This window comes from Sander lucioperca, chromosome 12 (genome assembly GCF_008315115.2).
Source record: "Sander lucioperca isolate FBNREF2018 chromosome 12, SLUC_FBN_1.2, whole genome shotgun sequence".
Taxonomy (NCBI): domain Eukaryota; kingdom Metazoa; phylum Chordata; class Actinopteri; order Perciformes; family Percidae; genus Sander; species Sander lucioperca.
Window position 1 is genome coordinate 24,945,343 of NC_050184.1, and position 16,503 is coordinate 24,961,845.

Genomic DNA, 16,503 nt, shown 5'->3' on the forward strand with positions numbered 1-16,503 from the left:
GGCCTAGCCAGTCTCCAGACCTAAACCCAATAGAGAATCTTTGGAGGGGAAACCAGCCAGAAACCTGACTGATCTAGAGAAGATCTGTGTGGAGGAGTGGGCCAAAATCCCTCCTGCAGTGTGTGTGCAAACCTGGTGAAAAACTACAGGAAACGTTTGACCTCTGTAATTGCAAACAAAGGCTACTGTACCAAATATTAACCTTGATTTTCTCAGGTGTTCAAATACTTATTTGCAGCTGTATCATACAAATAAATAGTTAAAAAATCATACATTGTGATTTCTGGATTTTTTTTTTTTAGATTATGTCTCTCACAGTGGACATGCACCTACGATGACAATTTCAGACCCCTCCATGATTTCTAAGTGGGAGAACTTGCAAAATAGCAGGGTGTTCAAATACTTATTTTCCTCACTGTGTGTGTATGTGTATATATATATATATATATATATATATATATATATATATATATATATATATATATATATATATATATATATATATATATATATATATATATATATATAAATAAAAACAGACACATTGAGCACTGACCAATGAAGCGCGCCGTAGCCTGCGGCTCATGGGCTTGTCAAAGGGCGGGCTGTTCATGGCAAACTTCTCCAAGTAGCCCTCCGGTAGCCTGATATCAGCTGGGAGAGACAAACGTTTGTTTATGTCCTGAAACAGAGAGAAAGAAAGAGGGGGGGGGGGGGGGGGTATTCAAGGGGAAGAAAAGAGGTTAAAATATAAATCACACATAAATAAGAGCTTAAAATAAATCAATCATGATTTATTTTCTTAAATTGAAACACTAATCCTACACATTCCAAACAACTGTCCATTTACAATTGGATACCACTGAGCCCTGAATATAAGTTGATGTATTATTTATGTTATTTGGCATCTTTTAAATGTTCTGTAACATGCACATGAATTAAGCAAAACTAGTCACATTTTTCACATCTCAAAGAGACTCTGCATTGACCAGTGGATTAGTGTATTAACCAACCATTATCACCCCATCACTGACAAGTCTTTTTGTGTTCATCACCTATATTCACCTGACATTATGGGACACCATATTTTTTGGCGGTTTGATAATTCTTTGATGACTGTGCTTAAATTGATCATGGTGATCTGGCATCAAACGTCTCTCTCAAGCCTTGGTTGCTCTGCCAACTTTTGTACCACTTAAAAAAAAAACATTTTTCTCCATCTGTCACCTGGCAATGAGTTTGCCAAGTGTGACTGCAGCTCAAACATACACTATTGGTCTACAGGTGCCATCTGTTGTTGTGATTGACTGATGAATGATGGTGTAATTGAAATGTATGTCTTGTAAGACTGAATGAAAGGCCAGTACAAGGCCACTATGTGATGGGACTAGTTCCAGACACATTCCTGGAAAGTTTCAGGCTACATTTTAGAATACATTGTAGGCAGAGTGAGAAGGTTAGCGCACCGTTATTCCCAAGCTCACAAACTCATCTGGAAACATCTGGAACAGTTTTAACTATTTTTAAACATGCTTGATATTTTCATCGTCTACTCTTCTGCCTAGTGTAGTTGACTTCTATGAGTGTGCGTACTGTTCTGCGAACTATTTGCTGAAGATGACCCCATTTTAAAAATTTTATTTTGAAGATTATAATTGGGTCATCATTAATTTATTTTTGTTATTGACGGATTTTGCCACGTAGCACAATTCACGTAGAGTGAATACCTCTGATCTACCAACTACACTAATCAGCTGGAATAACGTTTCCCTTCCCAGCCCTTGCTTCAATACAACATACATTTTTGTGATGCTACTTTTCCTGCTCCTATGTGTTATCCATGTATGACATGTTCACTGGCAAGGTGCCAATCACACGTTGTTTCCATGGCAGCAGTGGCTGGCTGGCCTAGTCCCAACAGCCCCACGGTATGTGTCCTCGATGTAAGTGTGTGAAATGATATGTGTGTTTACATCGGAGCGTTAGTGGGAGGGAAAGAAGTGTAAGTATGCCTGAAGATGAAAGGCAGAGGGATTTTACGCCTGTAATGGTTTTATCGAAGCTCACTGGCTAACATCACAACATGCAGTATTACATACAAGCTGTCACCCTTAGGACGGTGACACTTACTGCAAAGATTAAACATACACCTTGAAAACATACACTCACACAAACTGAAAACATTAAGCAATGCTCTGGAGACTGCATAGCGTATTGTTAAAAATAAGTGAAAAACACATGTACTACCATGACCTGCAGACTTTGACCTGAGTAATTTGCACAACTGTAAGCTCCACTGAATGTCTGAATCGTAAAAGAGTAAAATAAACAGAAGACAAGCACCACAACACCATTCACGATGAGAACACGTGAAAACTGCAAAATATTCCCAGAAAAATACAACTAATTCACTTCATATTTCAAGCAAATCATAAAGCCATTGACTTCTGATGACAAAAACTAAACAGATTTTCACACGTGAACTATCTATACTCCTTTTCAAAAGGGTAACAATGGACAAAATGACACCCAAGCCCTCTTATTCACTGGTTGAATAAAGACCCACACACAAAACATTTACACACAAACACACGTGTCCCCATACTCACAATGCAGAATAGCTCTAGTAGCTCCCTCATTGTCCTCCTTAAACGTGTCTTTCTATACACTCACACACAAACGTTTTCCACGATGCATGTCTCTGACCTGCCACATGACTGCGCACTGACAGAGAGAGAGAGGCTGGCACTGTGGTAGAGTGCCATCCACATGCTCAGAGGAGGAGGAGGAGGAGGAAAAAAGAGGAGGAGGGGGAAAGTATGAGCGGAGAAGAGAAGAGAGGAATGGACAGATTCCTGAGGGAAGAAAGGCAGATGGGGGGGGGAAGGGGTGAACAGAGGGTGATGGCTGAGAGGAAACATTGTTTTTTGGTTCTCTCCCATCATGTTGTCCTCCATCTCTCCTTCTCCCTCTTATCACCTCCTGAGCCCTGTTCCTCTGGATCTCCCCTTTCTTTGTCATACCAATAATTATTCCTACTTCCATAATTACCCTCTCCTTCCAGCATTTTCCTTTCCTTTCCTTCACACCCACACACACACACACACACACACACACACACACACACACACACACACACACACACACACACAATTCTTTCTCTCTGTGATAAAAATGGTCTAAATTAGTCCCTTCCACAGCAATCAGGGGCAGCAGCCTATGTGTCCAGAGGCATTTCCTGTAATCCTGCTGCACTCATCACTCTGCAACTCCTTCAAACAGACACACACATACGCACGCACACTCTGGCTGAGACATGAGCACATACTCAGGGATGTGGCAAAACAAAGCAACACATAGCAACATTACCTGTCCATGGATAGTACGGGTGCACTCACGTAGACAAGTGACTAACTGTATGTAAAAGCTGGTCACAATAAGCTGTCCCAAATTGTTCACTATTGACTATATACAGTAGATCACCACATTATATACCCGAATTATTGAAAGAAAATAATTGAATATTGAATTGAATTAAATAAACAACACAAAAGGTTAGGCAATAGATTATATAGATGAATGAGATGAGCTAACTACCATCATACATTGCACAGACAGGGGGAAAATAAGTACATTTAGATAGCTGCCAGATAAAAAGAAGTGATCTGAGTATTGTTCTAATTAGTTTTTTCGCCATCTGATAAAGCACTAATACTGGATTTTGAGGCCAATACTGATGTCGATATTTGGGAGTTTGCAGTTTTTTTAAAAACATTATCAAGTCATAAACAAACAATCTTGATACAAATGCTTTAGAATTGTTTTTAAATCGTGACCAATATACATATTAAACAGAACATTTTACATTGCAAATTGTAGGACAAAACATGCAATGATGACACTTTCTAAATGACCTCAAACCATAGTTTAGCATTACTGTCCTGCAATTTATTGTGACTTATCGGCCGACATATAAACCGATATCTGCATAAGCTAATATTGGCTGATAGATGGGCGTCTAGCTCGACCATGTAACACACACATAGTCCTCTGCATAAAATTCCCTAAATAGTGTGTAGCGAACGCTGCATAGTGAAGGAGTGAATGTTTGCGGATAGAGCCAAGGTGTTATCTGTGAGATGTGTCTCTGACTTCCAATACCTCATTAGAGATGCGTCGATGGTGGTTGTTCCTCATACGGACCCTGACTGGACTCTGGACCTCATCAGAGGACGTCCCAGATGCTTGGTCGCTCTCCCCATCTGAACCCATCTTCACATTCTCATGAACAATACCTACAACACACACAGACACAAACAGACTGTTATTGTCAGGAATTGCGCTGCACTTTTTCATTCAACTCAGGTCTTTTGGACTGCTTTTTTGTTTTGTTGTTTTGCACAAAGCCTCTTTCGCTCTCCTCTCCTCCTCACTCTCTCCATATACCTATCAGAGAACACAACCCTTTTGTCTTTCTTTAGATTTCATTTACCCGTCTGAGAAAACCATAGTAGGGTCCCAATCCCCAGTTGATAGATTGTACCACCAGGTATGCAGGGGTGTTAGCCGAGTGTGTATTAAATGCTGTTGGTAAGATGAGGAGGTCAGAGATCGATATCACCCTGCATGCAATGAGAGCTTTCCCATCTTTGCCAGCCACCCCCCACACACACCTCCATTCGCTCCAGAGTCCATCTGATTAATGAGTCACGGTGCAGCAGACAGGACTACTTCCATCAATGGTGTGTGAGTAAATGTGGGGGGAAGGGTCTCTCTTTGGGTTTCAGTGTATGGTGCCTGATAGCTTTCAAGTCTGGGTCATGCACAGCACACAGTGTGCATCTCTGTGTGTGTGTGTGTGTGTGTGTGTGTGTGTGTGTGTGTGTGTGTGTGTGTTTGTCTTGTGTTTGGTGAATGAAACTGCTTCATGAGAGGAACTGTCACATGTTAAAGCTCAGTCCTAATGCTTGGAACATCTTACCTTACCATCATCTACTGTTTACATTTAAACAGCCACCAGAAGAGTCTGATAGAGGGAAGATTAGGGGATCGAGGATGGGAAGAAGAAGAAGAAGAAGAGGAATAAGTGGAAAGAAAAATAAGTCCCTTGAGTAACTGTAACACGTCAGCCATGAGATAGAGCGATTAAGAGCCGGATAGGTGAAGCTATTTATTATAGTGCACGGTCTGTCAGCTGTGGAAAGGGGCAACACCACATGAGGCTGATTCTATGTCATTTGTGTGTCTCTTTCATGTAGCCAAGGTTAGGATTTGAGAAAGGCAAGCTGCTCTATGGGTTCTGCCATCGGGCTAAAGAATGGAAAAGAATGGAAAATATGGACTCAATGTTCACTGTTGTTCTTTCATAATGGGATTTTCCCAATAACACTTTTATGTCATGCCACTCTTTATTTCATAATGTCACTTTTCATGACATTGTGTGGTGAAGTCGCAGGCCTCTCACCGTTTAGCTAATCACATGCCCCCTGCCTCTTTGATGGCTGTGCAATTGTTTTCCTATAAGGAGAGCAGTGGAGACAACTCGCTTTGCATGGCGCACCGATCAAAATTGCACTGAGCGCTACGCTTAAAGTTCAAATTATTTCAACTTTGACTTTGTTGCCACTAACCTTTCAAGGCGCAACCAAAGCCAGACGCAATGATGACATATACCTGCGCTGCACTTTGCCTCGGTGTCTGCAATATGCTCTGCGCCCTACCTCGCGGTTTTACCTCTGATCACGTGTAGGCGGCTTTAAGCTAGCAAGCAGTCAACTACCTGTGTAGATCCCAGCTGCTAATTTCAGCCTACATCCTGTCCACCGGTCTAACTATCTGTTGACAAAAGCAGCATATGTTCATTAGCAAAACACAAGTCTGATGTACAGCCTGTGGCCTCAAAGCCAGACACAAGAATACAGGGTATGCATACAGAATAGCTTTGTAAGAAAACTGAGCAGTCAGCAGTCATATCAGGAATCAACCCTGATGGTGAAACATTAAACTCAAGTTAACTGATACCAGAGTGAGGGGAAATTGATCCAGGATATCTACATACTGATAGACGCACATACATGACCACACTCTCACGACGAGTGAGTATCCAGTACTGCTATTATGTCACAGGTCTGTCTCACTTTTGGAGAGGTCCTGATCTTGTCTCTTTCCGTAAACAGTCAAGGAGATGCGGGTGGATCATGTACTTCCTGATCACTCGGGACATTCTTTTCCAGTCTCCTGCAGGTTCTTTCTGCTCCATTTACATAGCAGACTAAGAGCAAACAGTAAATGTCATGAGCTACCACTGCCTCCCTGTGTGGAGCCAGGCTGGCCTAGTTAGGGTTGCTGACTCCCTGCTAGCACGTTTGGAAGAGTGAGTGGGCTGCTTTTAGGTCTATTCTTGCTTAACCCAACTCTGCATGTTCTCCACTTAGCTGGAAGTGCCTCAGAAAATGATTGAAACACCAGTGGAAAGGATGTTAAAAAAAGTAAACTAAGTGTAAGATTCACTTCAAGAGCCCTTCAAAGATTAATGGAAATCTTGGGAATTTTTTGTCATAAGCCCTTGCTGGGCTAGGACGGTCATCAAGTACAGTGGGTTGTTCAAGGGTGCACTGGTAGAATGAATAGCCACTGCACTTTGAACTGAACCATTTGACATCTTTTTGCTCTCAGGCCAGAGGTTGTGAAACAGCTTTTATAAAATAAATGTCAGCATATTGTCTGAATTTGGCATGAGCGGCAGAAATAGGGATACCGCAGCCATTATGCTGACAAGCAAATGGATAAAAAATTCAAAAGATGAACTTCGAGAACTCGTCACTTCTCCTCAGAGTCTGTGGGGTCCCTTAAGATACCAACCCGCCCTGGGCCAACATACTGCATCTCTAATCTTAAAACCAGCCACAAAAAGTAAATAATATTAATAATAAATAAAATATTTTTAATAAGATGTTCAATGTTGTAGGATCAGCAGATTCTGAAAGAAAGCTACTTAACATAAATCCATGTCTTTGTATCTAATAAAACCTCAGGACACACGTTTGATCCTAATTTAATGTCCCATAGAGTGGAATCAGTATATTCAGACATAGCATGTGTTAATGCACTGGGAATACAGGGTACTGTATGGCACAAATATGTAGAGTTACATACTGTATCATCTATTAAACATTTTACCTCTGAAAAATCTATCAAACTCATACATATTGTTAGAAAAACTGCTATAATCGTATGTCATCACTATAGTCTGGATGTGATGAAATGGAGGATCAGGATCTAGATGAACTTGATGATGAAGACAGTGATGAGACTCACCAATACGGTTTCCTGGAGGACGGCATGAGTCCAGCACTCGAAGCATACGGAAAGGTGACAGCCTGAGTGGGGTGTCTCTCTCCCCCATTCTTATCCCCTCTCCCATTCTAGCCTCCCCCATCTTTGAGTCTCCACCTCTGGGAGCCTGTGCAGAGCTGCACCCTTGTGGGGTGCCTGACATATCCATTGTTCCAGAGGATTCAAAACACTACAGTTAGAAGTGCGATTGAAAATTCAAAGAGACATTTCAGAAAGAGCCGGAAAAGAAATCTGGGCCTTTTCGAGGAGTGAAAATCACTTGAGTCCAGTCTGGGTTGGGTCTGGGTGGAACTCAGGCTTCAGGAGTGTTGGCTGTTTAAGGGCAAAATCCAATCTTCAGGCTGTCTCTGTATCTCCAGGACAGTCCCATGCAGTAGAGAACAGGTCTTACATCGGGAGGACAGTGCAGACTGTACAGGCACACTAATCACAATGCAATAACTCCCCCAGCTACTACTCCACTTCAACACGCTCTCTCTCCCTCTGCCTGTTTTCCAGTAGACACTCCCTCTCTCCACCTCTCCTCCTTTCTCGCTCTTTTTCTCTCTGCAGTCAAACTCTGCTTGCTGACTGAGGAAGGTCAAACCCCGTGCAGGTAGGCAAAATGCTGCAGACGGTCCTAAACACGCAAGCTGAAAACTGTTAAAGCCCCATCAACTCAGAATAACAGGTGTTCTGTTTCCGTCTATATAGTTTATACACACACACACACCAAACTTACAGCTCCTCCAAGAAAGAAAAACACTTTCATCCGTCTGGTGTTCAACTATCTGACGCTCTCTCTCTCTTTTTACTTTTTCATTTCCAGTCCAGTGTCTTCTTCTTTTTCCTGATGTGTCTCTCCTTCTGTCAGATCTCCTCCCTGTTCTTCAACTCTTATTCACAACCCTCTATTCAGGCTGTTGTGCTGCTTCCTTTCCACTCCCCTCTGTCGATTGCTCCCTCCTTGCCTCTGGCGCCCCTATCAGTGCTGTTACTCCCTTCACCTTGTTAATACTCTCCTCCCTCTCATGTGATACCAATCTCTCTCTCTCTCTCTCTCTCTCTCTCTCTCCCTCCTCCTGTCTCTATCTCTCCCTCCCTTGCTTTTCCTATCTCCGTCTGGGTCCAGAGATGGTGTTGAATATACAGTACAATCCTCTCTTTTTATTCAGGAGCCGATGATAACATTTTCTGCCTGATCACCCTCTTTCTTGCACTCCATCTCTATCGCTCCATCTCATTCGCCTTCTCTCGCTCTTGCTCCTTCCCTCCTCTCCACCCTCTGTCTCCTCGTCCTTATCGCTCTCTAGCACAGAAATTGAAACCCTGAGGCTTTTGAGTGACGCCTCTAGTATTCTAGCTCCCATCTTCCCCCTCTCATACATTCTCGCCACCTTCCTGTTTCTTTTTCTCCCTCCGTCCTTCCCCATGGACCTAAAGCACAGGCCATTATTCATTCTCAACCTGTGCACACATACACATGCACTATCCCTTATAAATGGCACTGCACACACGGTAACTGTGCATCCCTATAAAAACTACACACACACACTGTACATGGCTCTATGTGAAACACCTGCAGAGCAAACACATTATGAATAAACACACAATAATTATAGAAATATCAAACTATATAGCAGGATGTAGAAGTGATGTAGAAGTGTTAATCCTGATGGATGTTTCACTGTACTTGAAAACACCTGTGTTTTCTTTGTACAGATCCCAAATGTTCCTTCCAAATATAATGTGCAGGATGGACTGAGGGGGGCTGCAACACAAGCATCAAGGGCTTAAAGGTCCCATTACTGATCGACTTGCTGTTGCAACAGGACACTTATCTATCTAAAGTATAAAGCAATGGGCTGTTAGTCATGGAGAGAATGTATACGAGTGGACAGACAGAAAGGCGGGATAATATAGTTTTGTGAAGACTTCACCGGTTGGATATGTTTGACAGTTGAAGCTTAAGTGTTTTTTTAGGAAAAAACTGAGGTAGAAAGTACATTTACCCTAGTACTGTATTTAAGTACAGATTTGAGGTGCTTGCACTTCACTACATTATTTAACATAGATAGCTACTAAATATCAGATTAGGATTTTACATACAAAACATATGATCAATTTACAAAATATGATGCCTTGTTATAGATTAAATAACCCAAACAAGTTAGGATTAGCTCCACCTCAACCAACTAAAATATTAAATAAATGCTTACATGTTAATGCATAAATATTTGGCTAATGATCCAACAATATAATAATAAAAAGTGGCAATTCGGCATAATGGGTACTTTTACTTTTAATACTTTATGTACATTTTGTTGCTAATGATAATGCATAGTATCGTTTTGAATTTTTGAATGCAGAACTTTTATTTTCACAGTATGTTATTGCTACTTTTACTGAAGAGAAGTAAATAGGTCTTCCACCACTGGAAATAACATGTCCAGGACATTCAAGTGCACTTTTTTCCACTACCAGTGTGTTGGCTGTTAGGCCGGCTACACACTGGCTGTGTCACGTGAGCATGTCCGCTGCGTGGCGTGTCCATTTATATTTCGGCTCCCATGTTAACAGGTTAGAGCTTACACACTGCCTGCGTGACACACACGTCTCAGGCGCGGCTCGAGCCGCGCCGAAAACGCGTGCATGCTGGAAATAGAACCGACGCCTATTTTTCACACGACACGCAAATCAGACACGTTTCTGGTGTGTAAAGACATAAATAAAAATAAATCCACGCAGCTGACACACAACAGAAACACCACGCTCACGCCACGCAGGCAGTGTGTAGCAGGCCTTAGCTCTTTTCTTCGACATCGGAAAAACTTTGTTTCCCCCTATGGAACCGTGGACAATCCCACCATAGAAACTAACATGAAAAGAAATGTTGAATGGCAACTCCATCTAAAATGTCAGCAAGATAAAACAAATATCAAATGCCACATTTCCTTATAATATTCTCAAGGATTAACACGTTTAAAAAAATGTGTGCGACAACTGTGAGATAAAACCTCACCTCTCCCTTCAATGTCAATAGTCAGGTTGTCTTGTCAGCCTTAACTGACAAAACACGTTCATGCAGAAAAGCTCTCACACCCGACATGTCAATAATAAATTATGCCTTTAATTATAACTCTACCTACACAAACACACAACCATACTTGAAACAGTTAAAACATAATAGTATAATTAGCTTAGATAAGTAAATATATGGGATAGTTGTACTGTATACCTAACACATTTAAAAACATTTTTTATCTAGCTACATGTGGAAGGTGTATTAAAATAAATATTTGGGTAAGTGTGCAGTGTTCACTTCAACTTATCTACATGAGGCGTACTATTACTATTTTCTTTGGGCCCATTCCTTCACTGTATACTTTAAATTAGATCCAAGTAAAGAGTAATGGCCATTTACATTACAGCACATTGACAGACATGTATTGATGTAGAGTGCTTTATCCTTGAGCTTAAAAAGTCAAGGACAAACGCTCACCGCTCAGCCCTAGACCCATCACTGTCTCCCTTTCTCTTTGTATTCACAAGTGCAACTACATACATCAAGGATTTCTCTCTTGCCCCGCAGCCACTTCCACACAGCCCTTTACTCCCTCCAAGGTCTCATTCACTGTCACTTTTTCTTGCCAACTTGTTTGAAACCTCTTTACTGTCATATTTGCTTGGCTACATTTGAGCTTCCAATTAAACTATATTGTTTACATAATTTTGTTTTACCATAAATACCACAGTCACCCTCCAGTAGCGAGAGAATAAAAATCAAAGTGCATTTAACATCCCTGAGGAACACACACACATAGAGAAACACACTTACAAGGCCGGAAGGTGGATGGGGGGGGACTGCAGTAATTACCTCTAAACCTTTTATCTGCATCTAAGGAATCTTATTATCCAAAAACTGGGACCAGAGCTCCTACTGTCACCTACTGGTTTGTATGCGCTGGTCCCCAGTGCCTCACCCCCCTTCCTTTCCTATATATAGCTTTGAAAATTCCCAGCATTCTTTAGCAACATCTTTCCTTTGCCTCAAGCATACGCTAATGTAACAGAAAGCCCTAACACACACAAGAAACTTACAAGACCAACTACATAAAAGGAGCCCACTCCATTGTTCTTATTAAATCCAATCTGGGAGTGAGAGACGAGGGTTAGTATGAGCAAATGGCTGAGAGTGTAAGGAGCGAGAGAGAGGGCTACAGCGACTAATGCAGTGTTAATGCATTACATTAAATCCCTGGCACAGACAAGGTCTCTCATGGTGTGCAATACACAGAAGGAAATAAGGGCTGTCTGAGAAGCTTTCCATCTTTTATTTTTACCCCAATGTGCTTTTATCTGGAGGTTAAATTTAGTATTTTGATGTATGTAGGGAGAAAGCAACAGAAGGGAGAAAAGAACATGAGGAGACATCTGTGACAGTATCAGAAATAGCAGCCTGCGACGGGTTTTGAGGAGAGTATGCCGCTTTCAGCAGAGTCCTTTGTCTCAGTGAAAACTGAAACAGTGATGGGAGGGCCGACTAATCCTCAACAGTGTAACTACAGATCTTCACAGAGAGAAAGAGATGAGGTAGCAGTGAAAAGCAAAAACGAAAAGTGCAGTGCTTGTCTTTCCTCACTGTAAGTACAGTGTGGTGGGAGTGGGTGTTGGCCCCAGTTAGCAACAGATGAATCACAAACCTGTAAAAGCCCTCTCTCCCTCTGGCAACTGGCCAAACGCCTCTAACATTCACATAAAACCCCGCAGTCAGGCCCACTTGCACAGATGAAAAGTGAATTTAATTGAATCTTCCTATGGATGGATAGAGCAAGTTAGAGAAAGACAGAGAAAGGGAGAGAGAGAGAGAGAGAGAGAATGAGAGAAAAAGAGAGAGAGAGAGACAGAGAGAGAGAGAGAGAGAGGGCAAGCTCTTTAGTGCAGCAGGAAAGAGAAATTGCATCATCATGTCGCTCTATTGAAGAGTGTGACGTGCTCGGACTGCTGAGTGGCACAAAATGAGTCAGCGAAACCAATCAGCGTGAAACACACACACACACACACACACACACACACACACACACACACACACACACACACACACACACACCGTACCTCTTAACATTTCAAACTACACCTTATCACGATTTTAATAATAGAAAAACATCTATTCTACGTTCTGAGTCAAACTCCGTCCATTTTTGGGTTTTCTGAGCTCAAAGACAGCTGTGGATTTCACAGAATGAAGTCACTTTGCCACACCAAATGTAGTCTGTGGGCTTAAGACTAAAAGTAAATGGGTACATTACCATATTCTTACATAGGCTATTACTGGTATTTCTCCATATTCATTTCACTTTCCTCATCTCTAAAACACCATTAATCTGTGCCAATACATTCTAGTGATTTTGATATCCATAGATTTTGTCCTTGTCATGTGGATAGTTCAGATAAATTCTTGTGTTCTAACATGTGTCATGTTGAAAGAAGTTTTAGGAAAAAGTTTGGGGAAATTATTTGTGTAAGATGAGGGGATCGGACACTGTCTACTGTATCCATCGTTAAATATGAAGGACAGGGTTTAGTTCGCTTAGCTTAGCACAAAGACTCAAAGCAGGGGGAACATGAGGAATAGTTGCATTTCTCAAAATGTCAAACCCTTCCTTTAAAGCTGCTTACACACCAACCAGATGGCCAACCGTCAGCAGAAAAGGCAGTTGGACTGATCAGTCTCCCCGAGTTGGTCAAAAAAATGCCTCAGAACACATCGAAGAGACGAGACGTAATATGTCTCCATAACAGCAGGCGGCGCTAATCTGTATTGTCGCCCAAAAATGAAAACAGGCAGCTGATTGGACAAACACGTCACGTGGGTCTTATTTCTCCGGAAATTCAAAGACAGATTGTCATGGCAGCTTGTTCAGAATACGATCTCATATTGTACTAAAATAGTTCACCGAAACGTGTTTCTGAAAACATTTTAAGCGAGAAATAGGCCATGCAGTTGCTGAATCTGTCTTCATTTCAGATCAACAAAGGTCAGTTTAAAAGATTTGTCAGATTTCGAGAGATTCTGGTCACGCTCATTCTGCTCCCCGTTTCCGGGTTAGCACTCTACCAATCAGATTGGTCATTTGAGTCCGACTTCCGGCAGTGCCGCCCCGCCGATTATACATGTCAAATCAGCCAAAATGAAGGCCGACGGCCCCTCGGACGGACGACGGCACACACTGAACAGACTCGAGTCACTGACCTCGCCAGACTGTCCAACGGCCGATTATCGGCTCTGTGTGTCTGGGCCTTAACACCCCACATTAACTCCAAAGATTAACATTTGTTGCATCCTATTACTGCACGGCTGAGTATCTTGCATCAAACACTTTTTAGGTACTAACTAAAATGTGTCCATACACAGTAGAGTATCGAAAACCATCAAGTCCTGAAAGTTGCCATCAATTGTCTGGTTTGATTCGTAACCTAATTTACTATTTATTTGATTTGATATATACAATTTTATTCTAGGCAGTTAAGTTCTTCTTACAGCTTGTGTTAAGACAGCATTTAACATTTGAGATAGCTGAAAAACATGTTTATAATCGTAAAAGTACGGTGTCAAAAATGTATTGTTTTGGTATTGGTACCGAACCAATATGTTTAAATGTTCAAACTATACCCAGCCCTACACTGCTGTCCCTATTCATTTACAGAGATCATCTAAATTTCATCCACCCATTCTTATCGTATTCCCAGCTGGCAGGATCACAATGAACTGTAAGCTCCTGATTCAAGACTAGTTCTCTTGTCAGCCACTGTTCAATGGATGTGAAGAGTCTTGTTGTGGTCTATCTGCAGTTCACTCAGCCGAGGACTCAGGGGATACACAGGGGGACTCAGGGGATACACAGCACAAAGCTAATATGACTCCTGAAGGAGACGAGGAACTAACGCTCTCCTACCACGTCGCTGCCTCCCTCCTTTCATCTATACTTTCTCCCTCTCTATCGGTTAGTCTCCTGTAATCAATCTCTCGCCATTTTCTAAGCTCCATTTCATTCTCAACCCATCTCCAAGATCCACGTGTTCAGCATCTCCCATTTCTCTCCATCCTTGACTTTCCCTTTTCCACTCCATCCCACTGCTCCTGATATTAGCCGTTCTGCCACAGTGGGGAATGAGATTACTGGGATCCATATAGCAACAAACCACACGTTGTGAGCGTGTGTATGTGTGTGTGTGTGTGTGTGTTTGTTTGTGTATTGTGACAGTTTGAATTAGAGTTTTAGCCCTCCAGATTCATAGTAAATGTTGGGAGTTGTGTCAGTAAATACGGTTTTACACTGAAACCCCCCCACCCCCACATGCACATCAGTGTGTGCGTGATTTTCCAACCACAGGTGGCAGTATTGCTCAAGCATGACGTGGCTTTGGTGAAACACATAAAATTATACAAATGCACAGCTGAATATTAAGTTATTCTTCTACTGACTGGAATAAAATGTGCTACAGGCGAGTGAGTGAGTGAGTGAGTGAGTGAGTGAGTGTGTGTGTGTGTGAGTGTGTGTGTGTGTGTGTGTGCATGCGTGTGTACCCAGAGATCCAGTCCTGTGCAGGCTCAGGTAGGCTCTGTCTCTTTCCAGCCCCCCACCCGGATCTCTGCGCAGGGCGGTGCGGCCCAGGTGACCGGCATACTGACGCAGGAAGGAGGGAGCACTGTGTGAAGCGGGAGGGTGCACGGCACACACCACCATGGGCTCTGAGGCACACGATGCAGGCAGACAGCCAGGGAGAGGGACACAATGAGGGACGACAAGAAGAGAGTGCGAGAAAAAGGCGAGAAAGTGAGGACACAGCTCAGAAGGACAAAATAGAGACAGGCAGATGACAGAAATTGTAGGAAGGAACAGGAGAAAAAAGAGAGAGAGGGAAAAAAGACGACAAGGTCACACAGAGACCAGACACTGAAAGGTAGCAGAACATTTAGGAACAGTACAATATGTCAGATAAAATGGTGGGAATTCATACAGATGCTGTACTCATGTTAGAAGAGGAAACAGTTGTGGCACACAGTAACAGAAATAGCCATGGGAAGTGTATGAGGAATGAGGCATGCATAGTGGAAAACATTTTGAGTCATCAGCGGACAAAGACTGATTTTAAAGAACAGTGAGCAAAGAAAAAGAGACATGCACACGTAAATTAGCAGACGTATTGTAGAAGCCAGGCCACAAAGGTAAGGGAAAAACCGAACACACCGATGGAAGGACAAGAGTAGCTATTTAGCTGACTGTTGTAGGTCAAATTTAAGCTTATGAATAAACAACTAACTTTTTCAAAGTAAAATACCTTAAACTAACCCCTCACCAATGTGTAGGACACCCGGTCAGCATCCAGGTACAATCATCTTCTTTTCACCTTTATTAGTATTATTGAAACAGAATATGGGTGGAAGCCCGCATGCCACATCTCCTGTCTTTCAAATAATCCCCAATTTCCACTACATTGCCATGTAAATTGCCCTGAGATCCCTAAGCGTCAGGGTTTAATGTCCCTCTTAAATCCTCCCATGATTCCCTCACAGTCTCGCCTGCACAGGTCCTCCAAGAACACAGTAAAAGAACAGATCTGAGGTCAGCAACCAATTAGTACTTTGAAAAATGTGAGTATTATTTTACCACTCTTTCGCAAAGCCTGACTAAAGATACGTAGAGACGTGGGGGTCAGCAGGGTGATGCAGCAAGGAGAAAGGGCAAAAGAGGATTTGATAAGAACAAGATGTAGTGCAGTGGTTAAAGTTTAATGTCCCTCTCCTCATCCTCTACATCACTTCCTCCATCCAACTCTATCTTCCTTGCTTTGTGCGCTCTCTGGAAATGAACCGACATAGCTCGAGCTATGACTAAAGAGAGGCATGTAAAAATAGGAGGAGGAGGAGAGATGGCAGGGAGTGAAATTAATAAGGTAGATGTATGGATGTTGCAGCCCAGGAGCTGGAATAACAACAACTAGTAACACAGAACAAACATCATTACTCCTTGTATCCAAACTGCAAAGCAGCCAACATCTCCTGCATAAAAAACAGCGCAGTTATATTTGAACACTGAGCCTTTTCTTGTTCTCTCACTTTCTGTCTGTCTTTTCTCTTTCTTTTTCTCTGAGACAAAGCCTCTG

General features: G+C 42.2%; 1 protein-coding gene across 17 annotated transcripts in view; it reads right to left on the reverse strand.

Annotated features, from left to right (window-relative positions):
- Positions 1 to 16,503, reverse strand: part of LOC116062101 (cyclin-dependent kinase 17-like) — a 44,093-nt gene that overhangs the window by 15,736 nt on the left and 11,854 nt on the right. For 10 of the 17 annotated variants that reach the window (XM_036008569.1, XM_031316634.2, XM_031316632.2 and 7 more), the window contains 3 exons: positions 14,924 to 15,088; positions 4,162 to 4,295; positions 557 to 682 (listed from right to left, as the gene is read on the reverse strand). In XM_036008569.1, the coding sequence (XP_035864462.1) occupies positions 557 to 682; positions 4,162 to 4,295; positions 14,924 to 15,088 (425 nt within the window). Of the gene's footprint in view, positions 1 to 556; positions 683 to 4,161; positions 4,296 to 7,317; positions 8,127 to 8,150; positions 8,172 to 14,923; positions 15,089 to 16,503 lie in introns of those variants that run through there. The other 7 variants (XM_036008572.1, XM_036008571.1, XM_031316642.2 and 4 more) reach the window with 3 other exon arrangements.